The sequence below is a fragment of the Apus apus genome, chromosome 3, assembly GCF_020740795.1.
Source record: "Apus apus isolate bApuApu2 chromosome 3, bApuApu2.pri.cur, whole genome shotgun sequence".
Taxonomy (NCBI): Eukaryota; Metazoa; Chordata; class Aves; order Apodiformes; family Apodidae; genus Apus; species Apus apus.
In genome coordinates, this window is record NC_067284.1 from 38,879,908 (window position 1) to 38,906,714 (window position 26,807).

Consider the following 26,807-nt stretch of genomic DNA (forward strand, 5'->3'; position numbering starts at 1 on the left):
GATGATCTCCAGATGTCCCTTCCTACCCCTACCATTCTATGATTCTATGATTCTACAATTTTCAAGCCTTTTGTACTGTTCAAAGCACTAGAAATGGAAGAAGAAAGCTCCAGTTCACATTCATGTGAGTCCCAGAGTTCTGACTTGAAGGAAACAGTGTGAATATTTCAGGCTTGTGATACATTTTTCCGTGTTGATAAGACATGGTTTGGAATATATTTAATTGTGTGCATTTTCTGTGTGCATTATCAATAAAAATAATGAGTAGCTAAAATAAAGAATTGATCTTTTGTGTAGGTCCAGTGCATCCAAGACAATTATGCTTAGCATTTATTCCAGCTTTTGATTCCTTTAATTCTGAAGGTGCCGTAATTCTTTAAACTGATTTCAGTTCTTGAGAGTTCATACTGTCATGTAGCTTGTGATCAAACTGACTTGCAACTTCTGTAGGTTGTTACCACTTAATTATTGCAGGTGTCTCAAAAGCAGCATAAGTGAATGTAAAATATTACAGAAGAAAGTTAAATCACAACAAGATTTCTACTTGATTTATAAGCAATAGAGTTTGGAACTCTTTTTTTTTTTTTTTTTTTTTTTTACATACACATCAAAACAAGTAAATAAAATCAAATACTCACTCCTGTTATGTAACGAGGTCTATACTGGATGGTTCCAAATAAGCCAAGTATGACTATAATAATGTGTATGAAATTTGCCAGTATGGGTGCCCACTGATAACCAAGGAAGTCAAATATCTGCCTCTCCAGCACAGAAACCTATGATTTAAAAGCAAAAGAATAAATAGATTAGAACAGACTATAAAATATCTATTAGGGCATTTCCCTTTCCCATATCCAAGATAATTGCTCTGAGTTAAAAAAAATACTTCAGTCAGCAGTGAAATGAAATGAGTTTGCAATGTTTCACCTTCATGTTTTAATGAAAGCTGCATTTCTCACTGGCGGTTTACTAAATTATATTCAGTTAGCTAAATTATTAATGTGGGCAATTCTACTGAGATACTAAACTGTTCACTAGGATGGTATGTTTGCAGCAGGAGAAGGACAAATCATTTTGTTATATATACCAGCAAACACTATAACGTTCTGGGGTATTGGTGCTGAAAGTAAGTGGCAGGATTATGACATCTGAGCTACTTTGCATCCATTCACAAACACCATCCTACAGACTAGTCCTGCCCCTTTACTTCCACTGTTTCCCTAGGTTTTGATTTTTTCTCTTCCCTCTATCCCTAGCTATCCTGTCAGTGGACTTTAACCTGTATCCAAAAGTACGTAACTTTTTGACCTGGTTCTGCTGATAATTACTTTAGTTTACCTCCTCTCGCTGTCACAAACATCAGGTGAAGTATAAGCTGTTACCCAACACTTCAGATATTTAATTTTAAAAGTTAAATAAGGAACAATCTAGGGCTGTTGACTACTATTTTCAAGCAATACCATCCCGAGCAGACAAAACAAAAACTAGAGAAACTGCATTTCTAACAGTATGAGTAGAAATTATTTCAGAATTCAAATAGTACATGTTCTTAACCAGTGTTTGAATATTAAATCAAAATACAGCATTGCACCCCAACCCATAGGCAGAATGGCATGTTTTAATAAAAATAATAGTGATGTGAGTACTAGAAGGCAATGTGACGGTGAAATAAAATTAGACAGAAAGCGTAAGGAGTTCCTTTGGCACCATTCCAACAATTTCACTAACTGGAATGGTGAACAGATGAGTTTCATGAAGATACGGATAATTAAATAAAAACAATGACAATAAAGACAATGCCAACACCACACACACACACAAGACAGAGAGAAAAAGCAGGTTGTTTCTTTATAAAGTTTCATTAAATGACAAGTGATTATTTACTCAGTTAATATTAAACCATGGATTAATTGAATTAGGTGCATCTGCCACAGACTTCATTAATTTAAAAAATAACACATTTAGAGATTGAGTACTAAATGAATAATTAACTGCTGTTCACCAGTGTTCTTGTCCAATATGGCTATGGGAGAACTTCTCAGTTTTCATTCTGTAGTCCACTCCCACACCAACACTTTATTTGTGAAATTAAGTAAGAAAACTTGCCCTTAAGACAGCCTACGCTTACACCAGTATTGCAAATGCAAAGAGTGTTAATTACTTAGTACTTACTGGTATATGTTGAACTTGAAGATAGGGATTCTCAAAATAACCCTGGGGAAATTTTTTACCAGTATAATTTTGAAATTGAAAGCTCAGGGTTTCACGTCAACCACTGAATTCCCCTCTGCAACTAAAATTCCTTTCGCAAAATGCATCCAGATTATAGCTAGTCTTGGTATTTTGTCTAACATTTTCTTGTACAGATTTATTGACAGAAAGATACTCTGGTCCTATATCTTCCTAGATATTAATGATCTGATTTGTCCTACCCTTCAACTCTCCATAGCAAAGCAACATCACAGAAGAGTTCTCAGAATCCAAACACATGACATTCTAATGGTGACAGTGGGATGAAGAAAGAAAAGGAAGGCCAAGCTGTACCAGGAACTTAATGAAATCTCAGACTCCCCGTGCTTCTGAGTTTATCATTAAGAAATATTTCCTTGACTACTGACAAAGTCATTTATATAAAAAAAACCAACCAATATGTGTCATATAGCAGTACTATGTATGTCTACGTGAAGTCTGTTAGGAGTATAAGCAAAAGACCATGCTACACCTTAAGTGCTGCTTAATAGTTAACAAAGGGAAAATGGTCCCTCTGAAAATAGAGCTCTTATTTTCATCATCTGAATAAGGAGTAAATGAAAATAGCAAAGCAGCAGCAAAATGAATCTAGACTGTACAAGTTTCTAGTATAGTAACAGCAGGGAATCAGCAAGTAAAAAAAAACAGGGGATGCGGCAAATCATTCAACCAGTAGGAAATCATACAGTTAAGCATGCCAATTATAGAGGGAAATTGCAGCACTCTAGTTAATTATATAAAAAAGTAGAAAACCTAATATTCCTGCTACAACTTAAGGTTGAAAGGAAACTGCACTATCATGCATCAAGGACATTTTTGTTTTGTTTTTTTTTGTTTGTTTGTTTGTTTTGTGAAAAACTTGCTATGAGGCTGTGTTGGACAAATGGCTATTCTGTCCAAATCTGTGCTCCCCATTTGCCAATGTCCTACTATTTTTTTTTTCTTTTGGAACACTAGCAATTTCATCAGTACCAAGTAACCACTCCCTCAGATTTTGTGACCATCTTGAAACTTTCAGTGGGGGGAACTACTATAAAACATGGCAGACAAGGCAGTGGGCAAATATCAGCTGTGCAGAACAAGGAGACAAGTCTGCACCACCTCTGTTCCTGTGTATCTACCTCACGTTTGCCAGAGGCAGACTTGCTATTAGTCTTCCTCCTGTCACTCCAAGAAATCAGCTATGTGTGGGGACTGCTGGATATGTGAAATGACAGTGTTCTGGTAGGCTGGGCAGAGATAAAATGCTGCAGAAATGCAGCTGCTGTTCCTTAGAATATCAGACTGCTGCAGCAAGGTGCATGGTAGATTTATCAAATGGAAAAATAGGACAGAGCTAGATCTTTATTCCCACTTATTGAAGAGATGATGGTGGAGAGAAAATAAAAACAACCCACAAACAAACAAAGACAATATGGACTTACTACATGCAGTTACTAAAAAAAATAATCTCATTTGATCTGTGTTTCTAAAAGGGGAAAAGTGAAAAGTAGGACAACGTACTGACAACATATATTATCACCAGTATTACACAGCTTCCTCCTCTTCCACAGGTGCCAGAATCATAAGGAATTTCCTTACACAGCAAGAGAAAATATAGACCTGATTTTGAAAGATTATTTTTTACTTTAAAAAAATTGAAATTTTTGGTTCTTTCTCCAAATCCTGTCCACCAGCTTCAAATGTGTAATGGTGTTTCAAGGACATTACAAAGAAATAGGGAAGGACTGACAAAGAAATATTAATCTTTGAAGTCTAGGAATAAATAAAGAATTGTCCGTTTTCTTTCTTCTTCTGGAAAAAAGAGCTTAAAATGAGAACAGGAAAGAGGAAAATATGGATGCTTTAGATGAAAAAGTACACTATGGTAAGAAAAATGTTTTACTTCAGCTTCATTTTAATAATGCAGTGAACCCAAAAGGTAGGTTTATGGAGAGTTAGCTCCTAATGTTAGAAAATAAACATCCACCACATCTTCTTCTTAGGCTTCTAAATAAATCACTGATAAAATTACAGAAGAGTTAAGTGTAATTACAGTGAACTATCTTTACTAATGCATTTTTTCCAGACTTCTGCTAACTCTTTTAAAAATAAATACAAAATAAAATCAGCCTGTATACTGTCAAGTTGGAATAGCTCAAACTATTTCCAGATTCTTGTCAGAGACTGGTTGTTAATAGGTTAACAGTGTTACTGACCTTGAGGGATCTAAGAATTGAATTTCCAGAGGATAAAGAAAACCATTTGAGATGATTCTTAAAGTATATGATTGGACTAAAATTTCAGACAGGAACCACAAAGGAGAAACCAGTCAAAAGATGATTTATAACACAAACTCCAAAATGGAAAATGACAAAGTGCCTTTCCTTTGAAAGCTCCTTGAGAAGAAACTCAACCACGACTACTTCATAATGATACAAAATCAAAACTTTTCATTGATATAAATTAAAGTGCACACAGGCACACACATACAAGTGGGTACGTATGGTTCCCGCCACCCAGGGCCCTTGGGCAGCACATGCAGCACTGAGGCACCCAGTACTCTGGGGCCTGGGGCAGGGTCACACTCAACTGATGGGGTCCCCAGCTGAGTCATGGTAACAGGCTCTCAGTGCACTCTAAAGGAAGAAGAGAGTATGAGCTTAAATCGCAATGAAGGAGAATTAAGCAACCATAGCTTAGACCGTGACTGGTGCAGGCTAAGAATGAGCTACTGAAATTAAACTCTAATCAGTAACTCATTAAGTCCCCTCAGCTCAATTGTATTGCTTCAGATGCCCTCAGCTTCTAATCATTTGCTTGTGTTTTTAAGTTAGACACACAGGTTTTTAATGACTTTCAGGTCTTGGTTCTATGGCATAGAAAGCTAAAAAGAGCCCAATAAATTGCAAGCATTTTGGGCTTGTGGCTTAGGAAAGAATTCTAATGCTAAAGCCTGCCTGCATCACACACAACATCCCCAGCTAACCTTTCCCCAGCACTTCCATCATTTTGAGGCAGAATGCATATATTTGCACCATTCCTTAGAGAGGTTAATTTAATTTTTCATCAAAATTTCAGATAGCATCCTGAGATAGAGGACACAGTTACTTAATGAATTCTCCACAGTCACACAGCAGAAAAACATTGATATTTTGAAAGTCAAATCCATACAAAATACACCTACACATCTGCAAGTGTGCATGTGAGTCAAGTCCTTCACTGCAAGACAGGAGGGAAAGAAAAAAAGATATATTTTTTTTTTTATGTAAGAAGAGTGGCAAAGCTAAAATGAAGTTCTGTGAAGAGCTGTGTACACAATGGTGTTCTCAGCACATCTAATAAAAACCACCACAAGCACAGGTAATTCAAGTTAAAATCAAGAAGGAATTAGTTTGCAGCTTTCCACTGGTTCCTTGAAGGAATCACAAATATAGTACTAAGTCCCTGTCCTTAATCCATTTGATGCTGCTGAGAGAAGGAATAGACCACAGTACTTGATAAAAAGGTAATCATGTTTTTTAAAAATCCAGTGCAGGACCACATTCCTGCACCATACTGGGTACAAGTGGATTTCTGCTGTGACCTACTGAGGACAACAGGGCTCTCCATGGGCACAGAGTGTATTCTAAGTCTCAGCTGCTGCTGCCTCTAGCTGAATATAGTAGTAATACAAAACTGTCAAATACAAGCTTTCTGCAGCTGGTTTTCTGTTATAGAATGGTTTGGGTTGGGAGGGATCTTAAAGATCATCCAGATCCAACCTCCCTGCATGGGCAGGGACACCTTCCAACCTAGATGAGGTTGCTCAGGGCCCCATTCAACCTGGCCTTGAACACTTTCAGGGATGGGGCTTCCACAACTTCCCCAGGCAACCTGTTCCAGTGTCTCACCACCCTCATAGTGAAGAACTTCCTTCTAATGTCTAGGGGAAAGGAAGGGAACAGGGGGGAAAGGAGGGGCAAGGAGGGAAAACAAATAGGCTCAATTACACCAGTTTCACAGGTGCAGAAGTAAAGATGACTGAAGGAACCTAAGCAGTGTTATCAGGCAACAGGGGTAGGAAAAGGGTCACAAGTAGCATGTAGAAATGAGAAGCAGAGCTGCTATCTAAATAACACTTCAGTTATTATTACTCATGACATGAAAATAGGAAAGTCTAGATAAAGCTGAGCTGGTGAAGCTGACAGTTTGTTTAAATAAAAATTATTTCTTGTGCAATGAACATATACTCAGGGCATTATGTTCATGATTTATAAACATTTAGACTCCATCATACATACATGGAGACCCAGTGACTCAAACAATTACAAAATCAACACCCTGTCTTCCAAGAACTTCAATGAAAGAATCACCTTCTGTGTGTGCAGGCATTAAAAAAAAAAAAAAAAAAAAAAAAGAGGAGATTGCTGGAAGAATGCTTGATCAACAAGTTCAATTCTTGTAAAATACTTGCTTCATTCAAGTTATGAAAGGTCAATATCCTTGAAAAAGATAAATGATGAGGGAAAAAATGAAGGAAGTCCCTAATTTTACATGGAATTATTTAGTATTTTTAATACTGCTTTCCAAAATTATTTTTAGTATAACCCTACAATTTAGATCACAAATCTTAACACCAAGTTACTGCCAATTTTTGTGTGTGTGTGTGTGCATGTGTGTACGCTTTAAGACTACGGAGTTTGTTATTCCTGGTTGGCCAACAGTAACAGGATTTAGATATGTATCAGAACCTCATCCTTTTGTATACCTGAAAGGAAATTTGCAAAATTTATCTTATGTAAACTGTCTTACCCATGAGGCTAAATATAATGCAATTAGTATTTCAGCTACAGGATGAACTTAAGTAATAGTAACTCAGAGGTGCTAAGATTTTATTTCCTGCTAATACACATTTATATTAAAAATGTGTGCATTATTTTAGTAAGACATATTTGCACTCCACCAAGACCAGGAAGGTAAGGAATGAACGTGCCCAAAATGGTTCAGACTCAAACTGATAAATTTGTTTCAGTTATGAGGTTCATTTTTACCTTAAAACCAAGATAATGTTAGAGCAGAAAATATTCAGCTCTCAGGTCCCAGCTAGGAGTGTAGTAAGCATTTAGTAAACCCTGCCAATGTGTTTTTTTAGGAACACTCAAAATGAGATGAGCTGCATGCACATATACATAGAAAATAATCTTTATTAACAAAGATAGAACATATAAAATATATAGAATGTATAAAAATAGTTAACACACTTGCTTAGATGTCATTTGTACCTTTAGAAGGCCAGATTTACAGGACTGGTGAGAGCAGGCCTGTACCACACGAGCAGAGATGTGAGGGCTGCCTCCCCCCACAGAGCACAGGGCAGACAGAGCTGACATCTCTTTGCATGCCAGTTCAGGCCTGGAAGCAGTACAACAACACAGTAACCTGCCACAGCTACAGAACCCTGCTGAAAAAGCTGTGACAGTTTGCTGGTACAAGCTTAGAGTAGGTTCAAGGATTAAGAAAACTACTTAAACACACTGGGAACCTATCATTTCCTGGAGGCAGTGCTTTGCCTTATTAGCTTCATATGACCACCTGGTACAAAGTCAGGTAGCATAGTAGGTCATGAGCATGGGCTGGGGTTTGATGCTTATGTCAAACTTGTGCAGGGATAGGCTAGCTGTGATTGTGGCCAGTGGATGTGTCATGATGGTCTAACATGGCAGGCAGATGAATGCCATTGCAGCTGCTCACTCACTCTCCCCTGCCCCACTGGGGAGTTGGGGCCAGAACTGGAAAGGTAAAGGTAGAGACTCGTGGGTTGAGATAAAAACTATTTAATATTTGAAATAAAATAACAACAACAGCAGTAATAATAGTAATAATAGAATATACGAACAAGTAAGGCACAGTGCAGCTCCTCACCACCCGGTGACCAATGCCCGTGCCTTCCCTGGATAGCAATCCCAGAGGAGAGAAACCCTGAAACCACAATCCTGGAAGAGACAGAGAGCAAACTTCCCAGTCAGCTCTCATATATGTACTGAGCATGATGTTGCATGACAGGGAATACCTCATTGGCTAGCTTAGATTTGTTGCTTTGGCTATGCTCCCTCCCAGCTTCTTATGCATCTGCACGTAAGCAAAGCATAGGAAGTTTGAAAGTTCACGATTTCTTAGCAACAACTAAAATCATCAGTATATTATCAACATTCTTCTCTTACCAAATGCAATATAAATCCAAAACACAATGCTGTTCTAGCTACTTAGAAGAAAAATAGCTCTATCTCAGATTAAACCAGGACAGGAGGGATCACGATAGATGAGTTAGTGACCACTGGTGGGAATAAGTTTAAACACTGGCAACACGCTCAACCTCAGCTTCTCCCATTCTGCCAATGACACTGGGAAGATCAAGACTGATCTCTCAGGGGTTCCCTTCCAGCTCATAATGCTGTTTTGGACTTGACAAGAGAATGCATCTAGGGTATCTTAACTGTCATGTAGCAAAACAATCCTCTATGTATATTTCTTCAGAGAAAATAGAATGTGACCTAATACCTGGGGAAAAGAAAAATATATTCTAACAACAACAATAAAAAATCAGTATTCCTTTTCAGCAGGAAAGGCACACCTGTAAGAAACCTCATTAGCCAAATAATTTTGAGTGGTATTGGTAGGGATCACACACTATCTCATCAAGACTGCATATTGTGATAATAAGAACTGGGCATTTGGTATCAGAGGACAATAAAAAGAGAAAATAGCCAATCTAGAGTTACTATGGTGGTTTTACTTGTATTCAGACATTAGTGTCCACAAAGCAAGACAGAGAATGACAACTAATCCATGTCAGAACTCTAAGGTACAGAGGGCTCCTTGCTTTGTAATTACTCATTCCACAGCTAAACCTGGATAAGTAGGATGCTGACTTTGTCTGACCTTACAAAAATCGCTCTCTTAAGATGCTTCTGATGACATATTCATTATTTTTGTACAGAATATGTGAAGCACATACTACACTTTCGTGCCTTGGTATAACCTTAAAATTGACATTTAAACTTGTCCTGGTTTGAGCCACTTTATGGAAGAGAGATAATTGACATCAGTTACAGTCAGAAAAGTTTGTAGTTGCTAAACTTTGCCTGCTACCTGTATATAAAGCCATTAGTCCTTAGGGAACTCCAAGTAGTGCTGAAGGCATCAGTCCATCTCCTCTGCAAGTTGGCTATCTTAAGAGTCAGACCTGTCATCTACTCTCTGCATCAGAGTCCCAGGGACAAGCACAGTGTCTCAGATCTCCTTTTTCGGATGTCCAGAGACCCAGGTCCAGCAACTTTAAATTCAACCACAGCTGGGGAACATAGATTGCTGTCTACAACCCAGTTTGACTAAGAAATTTCTATCCCAATGGGTGATGGTTTGTTGTTTGTTTTTTGTTTTGTTTTGTTTTGTTTTCACAGAAAATAGGGCATTCTCATAGGCTAGTTCAAGATTGTTGATTCAATTCAAGAATTGTTGATTAGAGCCAGTCAATTTGCAGCAATTTTCAACATTTCACCATTTGTATTCAATCTGCTTTGGAATATGATTATATGAAAAAAGGGTAGCATATAAAACACTTCATGCTGTCATAATGATTACAGGAAAACCTTAGGCCATTGGGCAACTGGGGTGGGGGTCACCATTCCAAGCCCTTTGGAGAGCTGGAGTGAATCAGTCAGACACTGCCCTCAAAAGGATCCCATTAAACATTTGGAGTAAAACAGGATCTAGTATTTTTTTTATTTTTTTTCTGGTATTATGAAACATGTTGAAACGAGTGGGACTCTAAGTTTCCTGTTTTAAAGAAATACAAACCCCATAACCTGTCTCTAGAAAGCACAGACTCTGTAATGTAAGTACACACTACAGATTACAGTCACATTCTCTTGCCTCTTCCAAAATTAAAGCGATGATAAAATTAAAAGGCAGATTGCCCATTCCTTTTCACCAGCCCTGATGACAAATGTAATGATAAAAAAGCTAGTCTGTAATGATAAATGAACTTATACTGCATGTTGACCTCTTTTTAGTAAACCAATTCATGTATGCATACAAATACCTCCTTGTCTTAAGTACATTGCTTCTGAAATATTGCCTGTTTGCAGCCAGGACTTATCAAACTACAAGGTAACAAATAGTGAATAGTCTTATAATGAAATTCTAGCTTACGAGACAGTGAATCACAAAGCTCTACTCCCAGTTTGTTAAGATTGAAAAGTTAAAAATATGAGGGACAAGGAAAAGGATAGATGCAAAGCTCTAACAAAAAACCAAACATGCATGATGAATGCTTGCTATATTCTGTAGTGAACTGCTAACAGGTGCTACTGTACCCCAGCAATGAGGACGAGCACGGTGTCAAAATATTACACTTCAATGTGAGTAGATTGTCCAGAACATTAAATGTAGTTGCATCAACACTAAAATCTTCAAACCAAAGGGAAAAAAAGGAAAAACAATAAAGACAATAAAGAGGGCTAAAATGTGCCTTCTTATTTTCCTAAATGTTTACTGCAGTCAAGAATATTTCTCTGATTTACATGGAGATCATTTACATCAAATAATTTGCAGCTAAACTGATTTTTACTGGGTGCTTATTTTGTGTAAAGGTTAGTGTTGAATGTCCTGGATTAAACCCATTTGTTTATCCAAAATTTACAGTCAAGCACAGTAGAAGTCTCTCAGCAGGAATTTCAAAGATGACGATATTGTTAAATTTATGTAAAATGATACATTTTTTTACATTGCTTATGTACCTCATATGGTAAAATACTGACAAGTAGTACTATACTTCCCTGTATTGGAACAAGCATGACATCAGTTTGCTGACACCAGTTGGTACCTTCATTATGTGATGAAGGCTGGAGAGGACTGCCTAACCTGTATAGCTAACATCATGGTGTTTGTGGAAGCTTTTAGCTTTATACAAGATCCAATCACGTATAGTAAAAGAAAAATTGCTTCACTACCACAGATTATCTCCTCCCCTTCTACATTTGCCTTGAAATCCTTGTTTCCCTTACCTTCCAATTTGCCTTGTTTAATTCAGTGCTCACAGCAATTCTTCTTGAAAGAAGCAAAAGCTGTAATCTAGAACGACTGCAAGCTCTCCTTCAGCAGAGCCCTACCCCTGCCTGTAGCTGCCATCATTCAAGTGGCACTTGCTGATACGATAGCACAGAGTTGCAGCAATTTCCTTCCACTTTTCCATACCTCATATCCCCAGCTGTTCCAAGGGGGTGATCACCTTGCTGGTTTGATGAGGTCTAGAAAACTCAGCAATAATTATTGCGCTGGCAGTTCTGAAGGCAGCCAGCATCACCAAGGCAGGAATTGGAATGGAGCCCAACCAACAAAGCAGAATTTACTAATTTGTTGCACAGAATATTTTGTTGTTAGCAATAATCCTGAGCCTTGTGACAGACTATGAAAGGAAAATTAAATTGCTTGAGCTAGACTCTTGTACAGTGCCTAGCAAAAAAAAAAAAAAAAAGAAAAGAAAAAAGAAGAGCTGACAATTTTAGGTTAGCTGCTTAAATCTAGCAATTTTAAATGCTCTGGCTTGTTAGTAAATGACCTTCTCAAATTCCACAAAACACAATCATCTATTCAATAATGACCTGTCAAAAAAGAGGTGTTTATAATTGTTTTCAACCAATTTAATGTGGAGTAGACTAGGAAATAAAGGCTAACAGTGCTTGACAATTAAAAAACTTAGGCTATTTTACACAAGATTGTAAAAATAACAGAGTGGAGGTTTTTTCTTATAATCATATTAGTGCTTTAAATTATGCATGTCTACTGACTCTCTAAGCTTTGTTAGACAGTGGCTTTTAATACAATTATTTGAGGAAACTACAATGTATTTTTCCAAGTGGACTTCTGTTATTACTGAAACAGTAAGAAAAAATAACATTTACGTAACACCAAATATCTGTACATTCCTTAGTAGCATCAGTGATCTCTTTAGAGAGAGTAATTTTAACTCAAAAAACAAATCTGATAAGATTGTGCATTCTGCTTCTCTGCTAAAGCAAAATCATAACTTCATGCAACAAATGCTGCACCTACTGGTTCCTGCTTTTTGCTGCATGACACTTTTCTGACTGGGGTAATGGTTTTACTCTGTGGTTTATCTCTAGCCCCATGACATGACGATTAGAACTCCATTTACAACGAAGATGCAGGCATTTGACCTCCTTGGCAAACAGCATAGTTAGCTGGAAAGCAAACTTACTTTAATGAGAACTGCCTTCTTTCTGAGTGGAAAAAAAAACTCGAAGCAGAGTCAACCTCTTTCACCCCTGCTGCTCTGTTACTGCAGCTAAGGAAAGAAAGGATCAATGCCCATTCAAAATGCCCTGCTACTGACAGGTACATTGGAGAAAAGTAAGCATTAGATAAAGCTTGTGCGCATCTGGGAAAATATGAAGAAAAAATAGGATTCATCACACTTTCTCTTAACTCACTATACAAAGAAAATCATGCCAGAAGGTAAAACTCCAGGGTAAATACAGTTTTTATTGTGGGAAACTAACCAAAGTGCTAGCAGATTTCTGCTGAGAGCTGTCAATGATTGCTGGTGTCTATGATATTTCGGAAGTGATGTTCATGTTCTTGCTTTGTGAGAAGCTCAGGTAGGAACAACTGCTTCCTGTATAGCTGCCCTCCCCTAGTTGAAACTGCCTTCCCTGCTGTGGTGAGTGTTGATTAACTGCAGCCCAGTCCCTTCATTCATCCTTTGCCCAGAAGTAGGTTTCAACACATACATGGATGTAAAACCCTTACAGCTGAGCAAGTAAACTTTCCCCATGTATTGACACTATTTTCCTGGGAAAGAAGACACTGGCAAGGGAGTGCAGGTACCCAAGTCAGAAAAACTGCATCTGATCCATCCACTTCATCTAAAAGTGTCATTATTAATTCATTTATATGGCTGATAGTTCATGAATAAACAGACCAGGGTCTGCCACAAATTCCCCACAGGATCCAGACAAAATCTTTTAATCTCATGGTAACACATATAGGCAGTATTTACATCCTGGTTACAAGACAAAGTCATTTGGAACTGTAGATTTCATTGGCTTTCTCTAATTATTAAGTTCCCATCTTATTTAAATGTTTCTGCATATTTTATTTCATGTATCAGATTCACCTGTAAGGTGAAAAATCTTTAATGGTAATATTAGTTGTCAGCATTATTATACACTGGACTTTCTTTTCCATCCTTTTAAAAGGAGATCAGGAATCAGAGGCGACACCAGTTAATTTCCTATCAACAGTCAGTGTCATGGAGTAAAAATCTGGTCAAATGCTATTCAACCAGGTTCTTTTCCTTCTGTATTGCAGGTTACAGTTAGGTTAGACTGGGAAAACATTTTGATGAATATAATTTGTTGTGGGACAATCAACACTACTTTTGCTGAAGGATGTTAAGAATCAGTGGCTGAATCTTCACAGTACACCTGTTCTTTCATGAAGCTTTGGCAATACTGAACACTCGAAGAAAGCATGCTGTAAGAAGGTGTTATGTGTGAATTGATGAAGTTTTCTGATTATCCAAATTTGCTTGGTAGGCAATATTAAAATTGACAGCAATTTGTTGCAAAGGATATCACAATACTGAGTGACTGTGCATTGAAATGGTAAATTAAATAAATTCCTGATAAATGTAAAATGATGTAATATCCTGGGAAAGAACATATACATAGTGAATGGTTCTACATTAACTATTACTACTCAGGAAATCTAAAATTATTCCAGATACAGATATTTAGCATTAAAAATGTCAGCCTGATAGTAACCAACCCCCAAATTTTAGAAATTGTTAGGAAACAGTGGGCAATGAAATGGGGAACTGCACCACACTTGCAGTAGTAGACGCAGTAAAACTGCAAAAGTACAAAGAAATATAATAGGGATGATCAGAACAGTGAAGGATTTCTACTGAGGACAGACTAAACCAATTAGGACTCTTGAGGTCAGAAAAGAGCGTGCTGTAGGGGGATATGAAAAAGTCTTTAAAATCAAGGATGATATAAATAAGTAGGGAACAAGTTTTATTATTTCTTCTTGTACTAGCTATAGAGGTAGCTAGCTACAATGATCTGAGGAAAAAACAAAACAACAAAACCCACAAAAAAAAGGTAATATTTTTCCACAGGGCTAATAATGAAACTGGAAAAAAAACTGCTAAAGGCTTTTGTATTTTAGACAGAAAAACATTAGAGAATTTAACAGCAGATTAGTCCATTGAGAGCAGTTAAAAATAATGGTCTGACCACAGCCTTTGTTTTAAAAAGTCTCATAATTATGAATTTCTGAAACCTGGGAGGGCAAATTGAAGGAATAGCCATGATGTGCAGCGTCCTGCACTGTTCACTAGGCACCTGCTACTGGTGGCTGCTTGAGGCAAGTTTCTGTGCTTAGGTGATCTTTTGTTCTCATATAATATGGCTTTTATATCTTCCATTTGAAGCAGCTTACAGGATTTTGTTTTGTTTTGTTTTCAGTTTAAGTTGCAATGAAATTACTGCAAAATCACAAATCATATTAAAATGATGCCTACTAAAACCATACAAGAATAAATATACTTATGCGTAAGTCACAGACAATTATGCTTTCAGACTTCTGAAAATGTTAATATTTGAATTTGTTCATGAACAAAACCCAATATGATCCAGAATCATATTGCCTAAACATATTTATAAAATGACTTTTCAACAGGATCATTTCAGAGATATCCCCCCGTAAAGTTTCAGTAACAGTGCAGGACAGTAAAATTTTCTCAGGTCCTGTTAGAAGCTGCTCTCTAGTGGCTAACAGGAAAGACCAAGAATTAGTAGAGTATAAAAGGAAATAACTTTCTTTATTTAAAACTCTTTATAAATTTGTTTCCATTTTAATCTCTTTGTACATGTTACATAAATTTGATGCTGAGTAGTACCACTTCAAAAAATTTGGAAAATACTGTTCTCCACTTACATGTCCAGATACTGGAGGCAGTGGGGAGAGGGCAGGAAAGGAGGTGGCAAAACTGAGGCACAAGTCAAGTATTTGTGAATAAAATGAGGTTACAAGAAACCTTGGTTCCAGTTTGGATTTATCCATCCTTAGGTACAAGTTATTTTGTCTATCCTGGGATATGTATTGCTGTGCTGATCCTACTCAACTATTTCTCTTCAATTCATCTGCTCCTCTGTGGTCACTAGCAAGTCTAAATAAATAAATACATCTGGAAGTCTGTTACTGTGCCTTTACTGAGCCTAAGATTCTTGCAAAAGGACATGAAACACCAGTCTTCATTTTAAAAATAAAGAACTAGAGAACGAGAAGGACAGAGATCCACCAAAAAAACCCCTAAATAACAGCTGGAGAGTAGCTGACATGTTCTCAGTTCTGCTGAGAGTCCTATCCAGTGAAGTACACAGCCTTTACTTGCACTGAAGGTACTTTCTTTTCATTCTCAAGAACCTGAAGAGAGCCTTCTGTTTCTAATGAACACCTGTTACCTATATTATTACCTGGCTCTAATAATGTATGCCATGAAAAAATGTAAGACTGTGAGATATGTTAATAATAAGGTGATGGTGTTCCAACCAAAATATCAATGCTTCCTTATTTTAAGTAGCGCTTTAATTGGATGAACACTAGCTGTCATGGCACTGAGAGGTGAAAACATCTAGTAACTGCTACAGGATATATCCCTACACAAAACTGTCACTGCAATGAGAATGAATCACTAAGTATATTTTCAAATGAAAAAGTATCACTCAGATATGGCAGATAAATGCAACATCCTGCAAGTGAAAGCACAAGACAAAAAACGTATTTTGCAAGCTTAAAATATAATGTTTAAGGAGAAAACACATGCCCTGAGAAGCCTGGATTGGAAGAACGGAACAGCAGATAGAAAACTCCACTGACACCTGACAATCACTGAATGGTGGCCAGTAAAAAACCTACGGCTTACTAACTGTATGATAATGTGACTTTTTCATTCTCATTGTGATTCTTAACATGCAGTATTTCTCCATGTTACTGCACTCCTTGGTCTGTTCTACACCTATGGCAGAATGTACAGCTGAGGAACTCCATGTTCTCCCTCGAGAGCCTCTTTTATGGGCTATTGCCTAACACAAATTTGTGAGAATGTGCAATACCTGTTAGGGCCTCATTTGATTACTAAATCAAATAGAACTATTTTAATTCCATGCATGTATATGGCAAAGACTGTCTCAAAAAATAGAGAGAACTCATATTAAAAAGTACTTTTCACTTTCTTCGTTATTTTTATCAGAAGGATTTTTATGAGAAATCATCTCAGCATTGAGTGATTACATTTTTATTTATTTAATCATCACTATATATTAATACATTTATCATTAGTGAACAAAAGCAAAAGCCTCATAGGTATTAGAATTATAAAGTGCAGCCATGAACAAAGCTCAGATGAAAGACATAATCTCTAAGTCTTATAGTTTTCATTCTAATATTGTCAAGTAATTCACATTTTACTTGTAAACCTTTATTGGGTGCAGGTATCTAGGTTCTGGGCAGAGGGCTGCAAGGTGGCCTTTGTGAGGGGCAGCCAGGGTTTGCTCCATGACAGACACAGCCAGTTCCAGGTGGCTTCAACCAACAGGGCATGGCTGAGCCCTGTGGAGAGGATGGCAGCACCATGAGGAAAGTCTGTGCAAAGCAGTGCCCAGGTACAATGAGTGAGGGGGGAAAAGTATGAGAAACAGGCCTTTGAACCCCAAGGTGAGGCCAGAAGGAGGGGAGGAGAAGGAGCTTGGGGTGTCTGAGCAGAGATTGCTTTGCAATCCCTGGAGACATCAAGCTGGAGCAGGGTGAGAGCATGAGGAGGAAGGAATGGTAGAAAAGAGCTGTCATGTTCTGATCCCAAGCCCCCATTCCCTATCCCCCTCTGCCATTTGGGGTGAGGAAGCCGAGTTGAGAATGAAGGAGTGAAGTTGAGCCTGGGAAAAATAGTGTGGACTGGGAGAAGTGTTTAGGTTTTGTTTCTCACCATCCAAATCCATCTTATTTGGCCATAAATTAAGTTTTTCCCCAAGCTGTGCCTGTTTATGCTGTGATGGTAACTGGTGAGTGATCTCCCTGCCTTTGTCTTGACCCACAAGATTTTTCCTCTTATTTTCTGCCCCTGTCCTGTTGAGGAAGGGGAGTGAGAACAGAAGGGTGAGCATCAGGCAACAAGCTATAAAACTATGGGAAACATAAACACATGAGACCTGAGTTAATACTACAGAAGCTATTTATTTGACAAAAATATTCATTTTAATGAGTCTTATTCTGATTAAAGATAACTTTCCTAGGATTTTTATTATTATTGACCATTTCTGCAGAAGTCCATAAAACCTGCAAGTGGTGGTTTACCCTAGATTTTTAAATAACTTTTGTTCAGAATTGGTTTATACCAGTTACATGTATACTTAGCAGAACAGTCTGTATCAGTATAAAGTAATTTCATGGAACAAAATTTCTTTGAAAAACAGTCTCTGGATTTTCAAAATTTAAGCTGTTTTACTAACCTACAAGAAAAGCACTTTGTTTTATCAGGAACTGTACTGCTACCAGAGCTGTAGTGAATCTATTCTCCCCTGACTTACTTCACTCATCCTACAAAGCCTTCAATTATTTTGGTTGAGCTTGCCTTGTCTTACTGGCCTTTATAGAAAACAGAAGGCACAAAAGATAACTGATGTTTCCCCATCTGTTTCCTTAATAAATGCCCTCTGCTATAAAGGACTGGTGTGAGGACAAGAAAATAGGACTCACTTATCAAACCATACACCCAGTGCCACCAGAGATCCAAGCTGTGTTTTGATAAGGATTTCCTGGATGATGTGACAAAATTCTGCCTGAATCTCAGAGGTATCTTAGGCATCTGGCAAAAACACTTTATCCAGATCATGAAAACAAATAACTTTTAATTAGTCAAGTCCTAAACCCATCTCTCACTGCCCCCTAAAAAAACCAACAAGCCTCCAGCTAAAAAAATATCTCTTGCACTGACATTTGAAAACATGAGGCTTTGTTATCTTCTAAAGGCCCAAACTGACAAGATTAAGTAACCGAAAAAAAGCCAAAATCAAAATCTGACTTGTATGTAAACATAAAACAACCTTCAATTTGCAATCAGAAAGATCCATATGTGATTACTTTGTGCAAAACTCATGAATTATTAGTCTAGTTTTGGATATCTTTTTAAGTGCAGCTGTTTGAAATAATGAAATGTTTTCAGATACAGACATGCTAACAGTTAACAGCATTCTTGTTCTGGTCAGATATTTTATTACAGATAAAGCCCTTTGTGTTTAAACATATCCCAAAGAAAGAGGGAACAGGACATGCCCTTTCTTTAATATCTCCTGTCTGTGATGGATTTCAAACATTATACTAGGCACTGGTAATCCTTCCAACCTAACTGGCCAAAAGTACTTTTCATACTAATGCTGTGATGGTGAAGGACTCTCACAAGGATGCTCTACTCCCTGCACCTTTTATGGAGGACAGGCTATGTTTGAATCTTGTCCGGTATCTGGCCTTCTCCAGAACACCGTATGTCACCACATAGGATAAGCTCTCCATGTTTTCTATTTCAGATAAAGGAACTCCAGCCAAGGGACTCCCAGGCATGCTGCAGTCATAGATACCCCAGCTGAGAAAATAACTGAAAAAAAAATATTCACATTTAAGTTGAAAGAATGAGTTCATCCTACTTCACTCAGAAAAAACTCAATTGTTATGTGCCATATGTATGATCTCTTTTTTGGCATAATGTGCTATAAGCCATTGCCAGAGGCAGAACATTGAACGAGAGAAATCAATGATCATTCCCATGTGCCAAACCAAGAAACTGTCGATAGGGTGAAGCACATTTCAGTTTAAATGCCTGGAGCACCTTTCATATGTCTTATTAAGGAGTGGGGGTCCTTGGCTGGATTAGTCCTCATAGCTTGGGAAGGAAGCAATACATTTCCCAGAGAGCTATCACTGAAGAATGTAGGAGGGAAAAAAAAAGGATTTATAAACTACAAAGTTCTTTGGCAAAAGGTCAAACTGTGGATGAGGATTAGTCTTCAAGGAGAAAAGACAAGAAGAGATTGAAAATGGTACTGACATAAAACAAAACACAAAGCAAACTCACAAACAGATGAAAGAGCTGAGATAAAAATAAATATGTGGCATAATAATTAGAAAATTTTGTGCTTTTCTTTACAGGCTGAAGTTTATGAATTTGAAATAGCTTCTTTGGAAAAAGATTTTCTGAATAGGTTTTATAGTTTATTTATCTGGGTACAGATTGCTCTAGCAACTTGCAGAACTGGAAGAATGAGAATAATTGCAGTTCTTATACTGTGGATGCTATTGTCTCTGCTCTTCCTGAAAATGGAGCAATGAAATGAACTCACCATCTGAAAAGGGAACAGAAGAAAGCCTGCTGTCTTGGTCCTCTTCTGAAGAGAACAGATTTTTAATATTTTTTTTTCCCCTTCACTGAAGAGGAAAATACCTTCCAGTGAAAAAAAGTATTAATGGTTTGGAATAGCACATTATAAAACCAGTTTTAAATTCTGAATTTCTCTTTTGATCAACAGATATACAAGTCAGGAAAACAAACAAATGTTTTTTTCTTCAATACACACTTTGCATTGAGTGAAAATGTCAACTTTTTAATAATCTTTGTTGAAAAAAGTTTATTGTCTAATTGTATTTTGGTGTAAATGAATCTTTGGTAAGCCTTCAGCTAAGCACTTCTGAAATAGTTTCCTAATCCATAAAATCTACTTTGTTTTACTGCACAGGTTTGAAAAAGGGAAATCAAAACATCCCTATCTTGGAGATTTCTAAAGCAGTCTTAACCCACTGCTTTAGCAAGCACTGAAGATGAATTGATATATCCTTGAGCCCATTGCTGCATTGACACAGGCCAGGCATCTTTGTGACACATTACTAGCCCAGTGAAACCCAGGCATTTCAATATGACTTCTCTGACCTCAAGTAAAAGAACTGATACATAGACATGAATTCTGACCAACTGTAGTGATGGGCAGGTCATCTAAACCACCATCCTTAAAACACGACTGCCACAATAGCCTTGCTCTTTTTCCTGGCCTTTGTGATCTTCTGATTGTCCAGCACTTTGTTCAGATACTAATGATAACCCTCGGTCTTCATATACACTCTGTATGTCCCCTTTCCCAAGGATCCCAGCAGTGACCTGAGGAAAAGATGAGATTATACTGAGGAGGTTCTGAGTCATGTATGCACTGAGAGATGCAATTCCCTTGCAGTCTTGCTCACTTGCACTCAATGGTGCCACCCATTCAGAGTCTTCCCTCTTTGCCTAGCCATCACTTCGCAAAACTTACAATGTTAATTTAGGGAAAATAGTGTATTGGGAAAAATAATGTAAGCAATTAAGAAATACAGGAAATGCACGTATGAAGTATGTGTGAGTTTTCAGTAGCATTGACCAAGTCTAATACATCACATTATATTGTATTCATATAAGCTATTTATCTAAGTTCCATCGGAGAATTGAAAACACCTTTTATGCAAGTTCCCTTTTGTTTTTGAAACTGTAACTGTTCTGTGACTGTAGATGATAATACTTTAAAAAATAGTAAAGGATGTCAGCAGGCTTTTTAAAGCTGTCATCTAGAGGGAAATACTTCTTGTTCAGAGTCCTGGAGGGATGAGCACTTGCTAAGCTATATCACTCCAATTTCATTCCTCCTCCCCTTGCCAATCTATGTAAACTATCCCTGTGCCAAACTCATTTCCCTCCATCAGCCTTAGTTGCCATTGTATTCTTTGTTTTCTTTCCTTTTTTTTTTATTTTTCTTTTTTTTTTCCTTCTGTATATTTTGTCATTAGGATGGCAAATTTTTCTAAGTGACTTTTCAAGGACACTATGAAGACAGGTTTATGCTTCAGAAAGCTGTACTTAGCAGATGAAGACAAGGTTTGAAGCCCAGACAGAATGCAAAATTTCATGTACAGTGCTAATTTATACCCCTAAAAGATGCTCTGTCATTTGAATGAGCTTGTACTAAGCCACTGGGATTATTAAATTGGTTTTGGATTGCTTCTCTTGCAGTTTCCCTCTTCTTACCTCCTCCATAGCAATACATTCCAGATACAATTTTGATTCTGTAAAAGTTCATTCCCAAAGTTAATTTTAACATCTACTCCAGGGCAAAGCACGAATCAGACCAGGCTTTCCTGAAGAGAATGGTAGCTTGTGTTGCTTGGCCAATCCTAAAAGTAATGGACATTTTTCAAATCCAATATTCAGTTAAACATAGCCAAAACAGCAAAAAGCATACTGATTTTTAAAAGTCACACTGGATGGAATTTATTCTAGAACAGATGGTTGGAGTAATGCCAGTGCCCTAACTGAAAAATTCTAGTGCCTATAGACCACTCTGACAGCCAGAGACCTTGGCTGCTTAAAAGTGTGTACAAGAATGTCACACACAAGACAAATTCTTTATATGCCAAACAAGATGTGATGCAATACATCTTTTTGAAACAAAATAGAGCAGAGTAGCCTTAACATCAGGCTGAGAATTTTGCCTAGTTTCCAGATTTTTGAAACATTTGTTATGGCACAGCTTCACAGAATTGTAAATAGCGTGGGTTTTGTTGTTTGTTTGGGTTTTTGTTGCTTGTTTGTTTATTTGTTTTCTGAATTAAGAAGACTTTGTTGAGTATTCTAAGTATTTCAGAACAATAAAATTGGTATTCTTTCACTATGTTTACAGTTACTTGTCTGAAAACTGTAGGAATCAGTGCAGCTTTCTCAAAACTGTGGGATGGGCCCCTGCAGTGTTTTACTCTGTCAGTGTCCAGTGGGAGAAAGCAAAATTTGTGTATTCAGAGATATTTAAGGAGTTTTCAGGAAAAATGGTTAGGATGGCACTTTGCTACTTTGGCAAAAAAAGCTAGATTTTTTTTGCCTAAAGCTAACATGGTCCCAAACTGAGTTCCAACAAATATGCTTTCCAGCGGAACGATTCTGAAGGTGGTTAAAGTAACCGGGTTGTCTTACCCTGTTTACTTATCTGTGCATGCTCGAAATTGCCTCAAAAGGCAGAAGAGATGACATTTGTTAACAAAGGCTCCATTATGATCTGGGATCAGGCAGATAGATGTGAAATCTGGTTAAATTCCATTTTAAAAGTTGGATTTGGAGCTCATAACTTATTTAACATCTTAGTGGTTAAGCACTGATCCAGAAAATACCAACATTCATTCCTAGCTGTGACAGCCTTGGATGCACTACAGTATGGAGCAGGCCCATTCAGTGGTAACCTGAATGTAAGAACACTCTGTCTCCTGCTGAATCTGTATGGCAAGAAAAGGAAGCAACACAAGGAGAGCAGCCCAAAGGTGACTAACATTTCTTACTGGGTTCATAAACACCATGCACCAGAGATAGAGAGCTTCAGCAACTTGAGCTGTCCTGCACCTGGCTAAGTTAGATGTATGACCAAAACAGAGAAAAAACATTAGGAGGGCTAAAGCATTTATATGAACACTGCAGGTCTTCAGAGGCACTGGCCTGTTGCCACCTACTTTGTAAGGAATTTAGGTAGCCAGTCTGGCAGCTGTAGATGCTAGTCAGCTTTTGACTATACGACACCTGAGACAGAATCACAGAATGCTTTGGATTGGAAGGGACCTTAAAGAGCATTTGGTTCCAACCCACCTGCCATAGCAGGGACACCTCCCACTAGACCTTGAAGACTGACCATAGCTAATTTTCTATTTCTGTGGTAAATGAACTAATAGGTCTGTGGTGCTAAGGCTGAAAATTCAATGCATTAGAAAAGCAGAAAAACTGAAGCCAAGACATCCATATAATTATTCTGAATTTCAGTTATGGATATGTTTTCTGATTGTCTTAATTGTGCAACTGGGAATGGAACTGAAGCCCGAGCAGTGCAATTGTATTTTGGTTTACAAATTACTCTTATTCTATTCCATTTGGAAAAAAATGAATTTCAAAGGTAAAACGGTATTTCAGACATACTCTATGAGAACAAGTTCTATGTTCTGTATGATTTATCTTTTAAGCTCTAAAATGATAATTGCATTTAAATTACTCTCCAATTCTATTGCATTAACATAATTGTGTGTCAACTAACAAGATGTACTCATAAAATGGAGTATTTCTAGGCCATTTACACATGTAATAATACGTTATTGTTAAATTTATAGTACACTTAATACTTTGCCTAGCAACTCAGTCTTACTGAAAATGGTGCCATTAAATAATAGCAACTCTACTATTTCCTGTTGACCTCCATGAACACCTCAGCACTCCATAAAGAACAGAAAAATTAGTGTTGTGATATTATGCATCTCTAAAGAAAAGTGAAGCCCTTAAACATGAGGCCAGAGTAAGCTCTTTCTTCAAACTGTAACACACTCTTCAAGTTAGGAAGGAATGTTGCCTTTGTAACACGTGCAGTAGAAGCAAGAGTTAAGTTTTTCTTTCATTTTGTGCCAGATTAGTAATTCACAAAGTCACTTGGAGAATTAAAGTAAGCAATTTCAGTGATTCAGTGCTGGACCCAGGAAGCAAAATTTTCTTCTTCCCTCCACCAGTGTTAACAAAAGTTCACAATGAATTTATTTTCTCTTTCAAAATAGGACCTTCAAAGTGACAATTCAATCATCCTAGTGCAAATTGTTAACTTGATTAAACTATTCAAGTATAAAAAAAGATGTATTCTAAACTCTTGAACCAATGGGATAATGATTTTGTACGATTTCAGGAAAAGGGACAGATGATAAGAATTATTGTTAGGTTACAAATTACTTCCTTTTCCATCCTAGTGCAGAAGTGTTCTCCCCAGTAGAAATGCTTCTGACAGCTAAAATGTACCTATGGACTGCTTGGCTTCCAGTGAAACACTGCTAAGTCTAAAAGGCTCTGAGAATGTTGACTGGTCTGCTCGCAGGTTGCAACCTGTGAAACTTTAGCTTTACCTAAAAGACAATGACTCATGAGTTGGCAGTCATAGCACATTCTGTTGCTTGAATACTCTTTTTTTCCATGAGAATAAAAGCAGATATTTCTGATGTGCCAGTCTGGGATTTTTCTGCTCTACTCCCAAAGCAACACTGATTACATTCAGAAAAGTACTAGAAGATGCTTTGCTTTTATTTGCAAGTAAAGTTTCTCACAAATAATTGAATTACTTATTTTTCGCATACAAGTTTGTCCATTTTTTTATTTCACAGTAAATAAATACAAGACTTCCTTGACTCTACATTTTCCTCAATAGTTCTTGGGTATATGCTATTAGTTTCCAGAAACTGCCATTTTCTTTGTGTCAAATATTCAATCAGAATGAATATTCAACAGAATATTCAACCAGAAAATTAAATCTCCCATTAACAATTAAAGAGTATGCACAATTTACGGGCGAGCAGTTGTTGTAATTAAAAGAAAAAACTGAAATGGAAAATGCCGTAAATCTGAAAATCGCTACCAAACATTTGTGTTAGCTACTTTGCTAATCTCTGGATTCAGAAGGGCAGTAGTGCTGTGCACAGACTGGGAGATGCCACACCAGAGCAAAGAACAGTGGAAGGGCTGGCACTCTAGGAAGCAGGGAGGGGGAAAACTGCTTATTAAGCCTCTTTCTTCCTTTCATTGTCAGTTTTTTTCCCTACAGTATTTTTCTTCAGTTGTGTTTTGAATCTGATTTTTGAAGTTCCAAGAGATGAAGCTACCATCACTTTTCTTAAAGAGCTATTTCAGAACCAAAAGGAAGAGAGGCATTTTTATCCTTTTTGATATTCCAGTACTCTTAAAGTAATGTTAGCACTATGTACCATATTAAAAACAATAATGGAAAGGAAAAATGAAATATCTTTCAGATATTTGTATCATGTTTCCCCTTGGTTATGAAAGGAACATCGGATTGAAAAAAGAATTTATGGCTCACTAACTTGATTATAATGCTACTACATGTAATTTATTTTGTGAAGTAAATATGTACTATTAAAAGCAGTTAGTTTCTTATTTTTCTATTTCTGTTGGAAAGCTTGAGACACAAAGCTATCGTGGTTAGAAATCTTCTAATTACCAGCTTAAAACAATAAATGAACAGATTATACCCAATTAATTCTCTTCATGTAACTACTTTCCAACTCCCTTCCTTTCTGTATTTACACTTCTGGTAGATTTATAGGATACGATAATATCTGCTCTCAGCTTTATTTTTATTTTTTTTTCAGCTTCTTGGTGTCTTCTAATATGTTATGTTTCCCCCCTGCTTGATTCTTTTGGGATGCTTTTATTAATCAGTTACATTGAATTCAGTTTTTCTGAGACTTAGTAACTTCAGTCTTAAAAAGCTTTTCAGAGGAGGCCTGAATACTCACTTCCACAATGAAATGAGCATTTTTTTCTTTCCAGAGCCAGCTCCTCAACTGAGTTTGTTTTCTTCACATATGAATTATTTTGATGATTCACTTGTCTAATACATCCAACTTTTTCCTCTTTACCTACTGAGTATTTCCCAGTTTATAGTACAAATTCATAACAGTCCCTAAATCTACTACTCTCTATTGCACTAATGAATTTTATTCCATATTCCTGTTCTTAGTCTTCAATTATTTTTTAATTCTTTCCTTTTCCTACTGCAGTTTTTCTTTGAATTGACAAAATCCTTCTAAGCATGTACGACAGACAACTAACTATCAATTACATCCTTCTACCTTTTGGACTAAGGTCATCAAAGAAAATAATAAATGAGAACCCTTATAAACCAATGCTAAAAATCTCTCACAATAACATCCTTCCCCTGCAGTGTATCTTATCTGCTTCAATATCACACATGGTTTTCTCTTCTTTAGTAACTTCCTTGCAGCACATTAAAATTCTTGTAGTAATCCAATTTTTAATTTAGTCTCTGGCATGGTATCAAATATTTAACTAAAGTCCAAATAGATGAACTTTACTGCATTTCATTTGCCTACAAAATTATTTGTCAAAGAAAAAATTGCGGTTAAAAACATGTGTTTTGTCCCATTTCTAATTGCCTTCATACATCTCATTATAATTTCAGTTGAAATTTGTCCTAACACTTTGCATGCTATTAAGGCCAGATGAACCATCTATCTCAAATCACTTAATAACTTCCTCTAAATTTTAAATGCAGGCTTTACTATTATTCTCCAAGTATGTGGTATCAGCTGGGAAAGGCTGACTAGGGACAGATTGATCAAATAGACCTATGGTTTCAAATATGGTTCTTTCAAAATTCTGGAATGAAGAAGACCTAATCTCTTCCATCTGGATCCCTTGGAATTGTTTAAGCATTTTTTTCCTCCTGTGAAGCAGTAAATCAAATTTCCATGTCCTCATGTTCATAGTTTTCTCCATATTCTATACCATTGCCTTCACAGAAGATAAGATTGATAAGATTTTTATTTAGAATTGGGGGCAAATAAGCCATTTTTAACATCTGCCAGTTCCCAAAATAAAGAGCTCTTTTCTTCCT

At 37.0% G+C, this 26,807-nt stretch overlaps 1 protein-coding gene across 1 annotated transcript in view; it reads right to left on the reverse strand.

Moving 5' to 3' along the window:
* The window catches only part of NKAIN2 (sodium/potassium transporting ATPase interacting 2), a 540,340-nt gene that overhangs the window by 293,815 nt on the left and 219,718 nt on the right, over nt 1–26,807 (reverse strand). Inside the window, exon 2 of the mRNA XM_051615572.1 lies at nt 639–776. Within this exon, the coding sequence (XP_051471532.1) occupies nt 639–776 (138 nt within the window). The remainder of the gene's footprint in view (nt 1–638; nt 777–26,807) is intronic.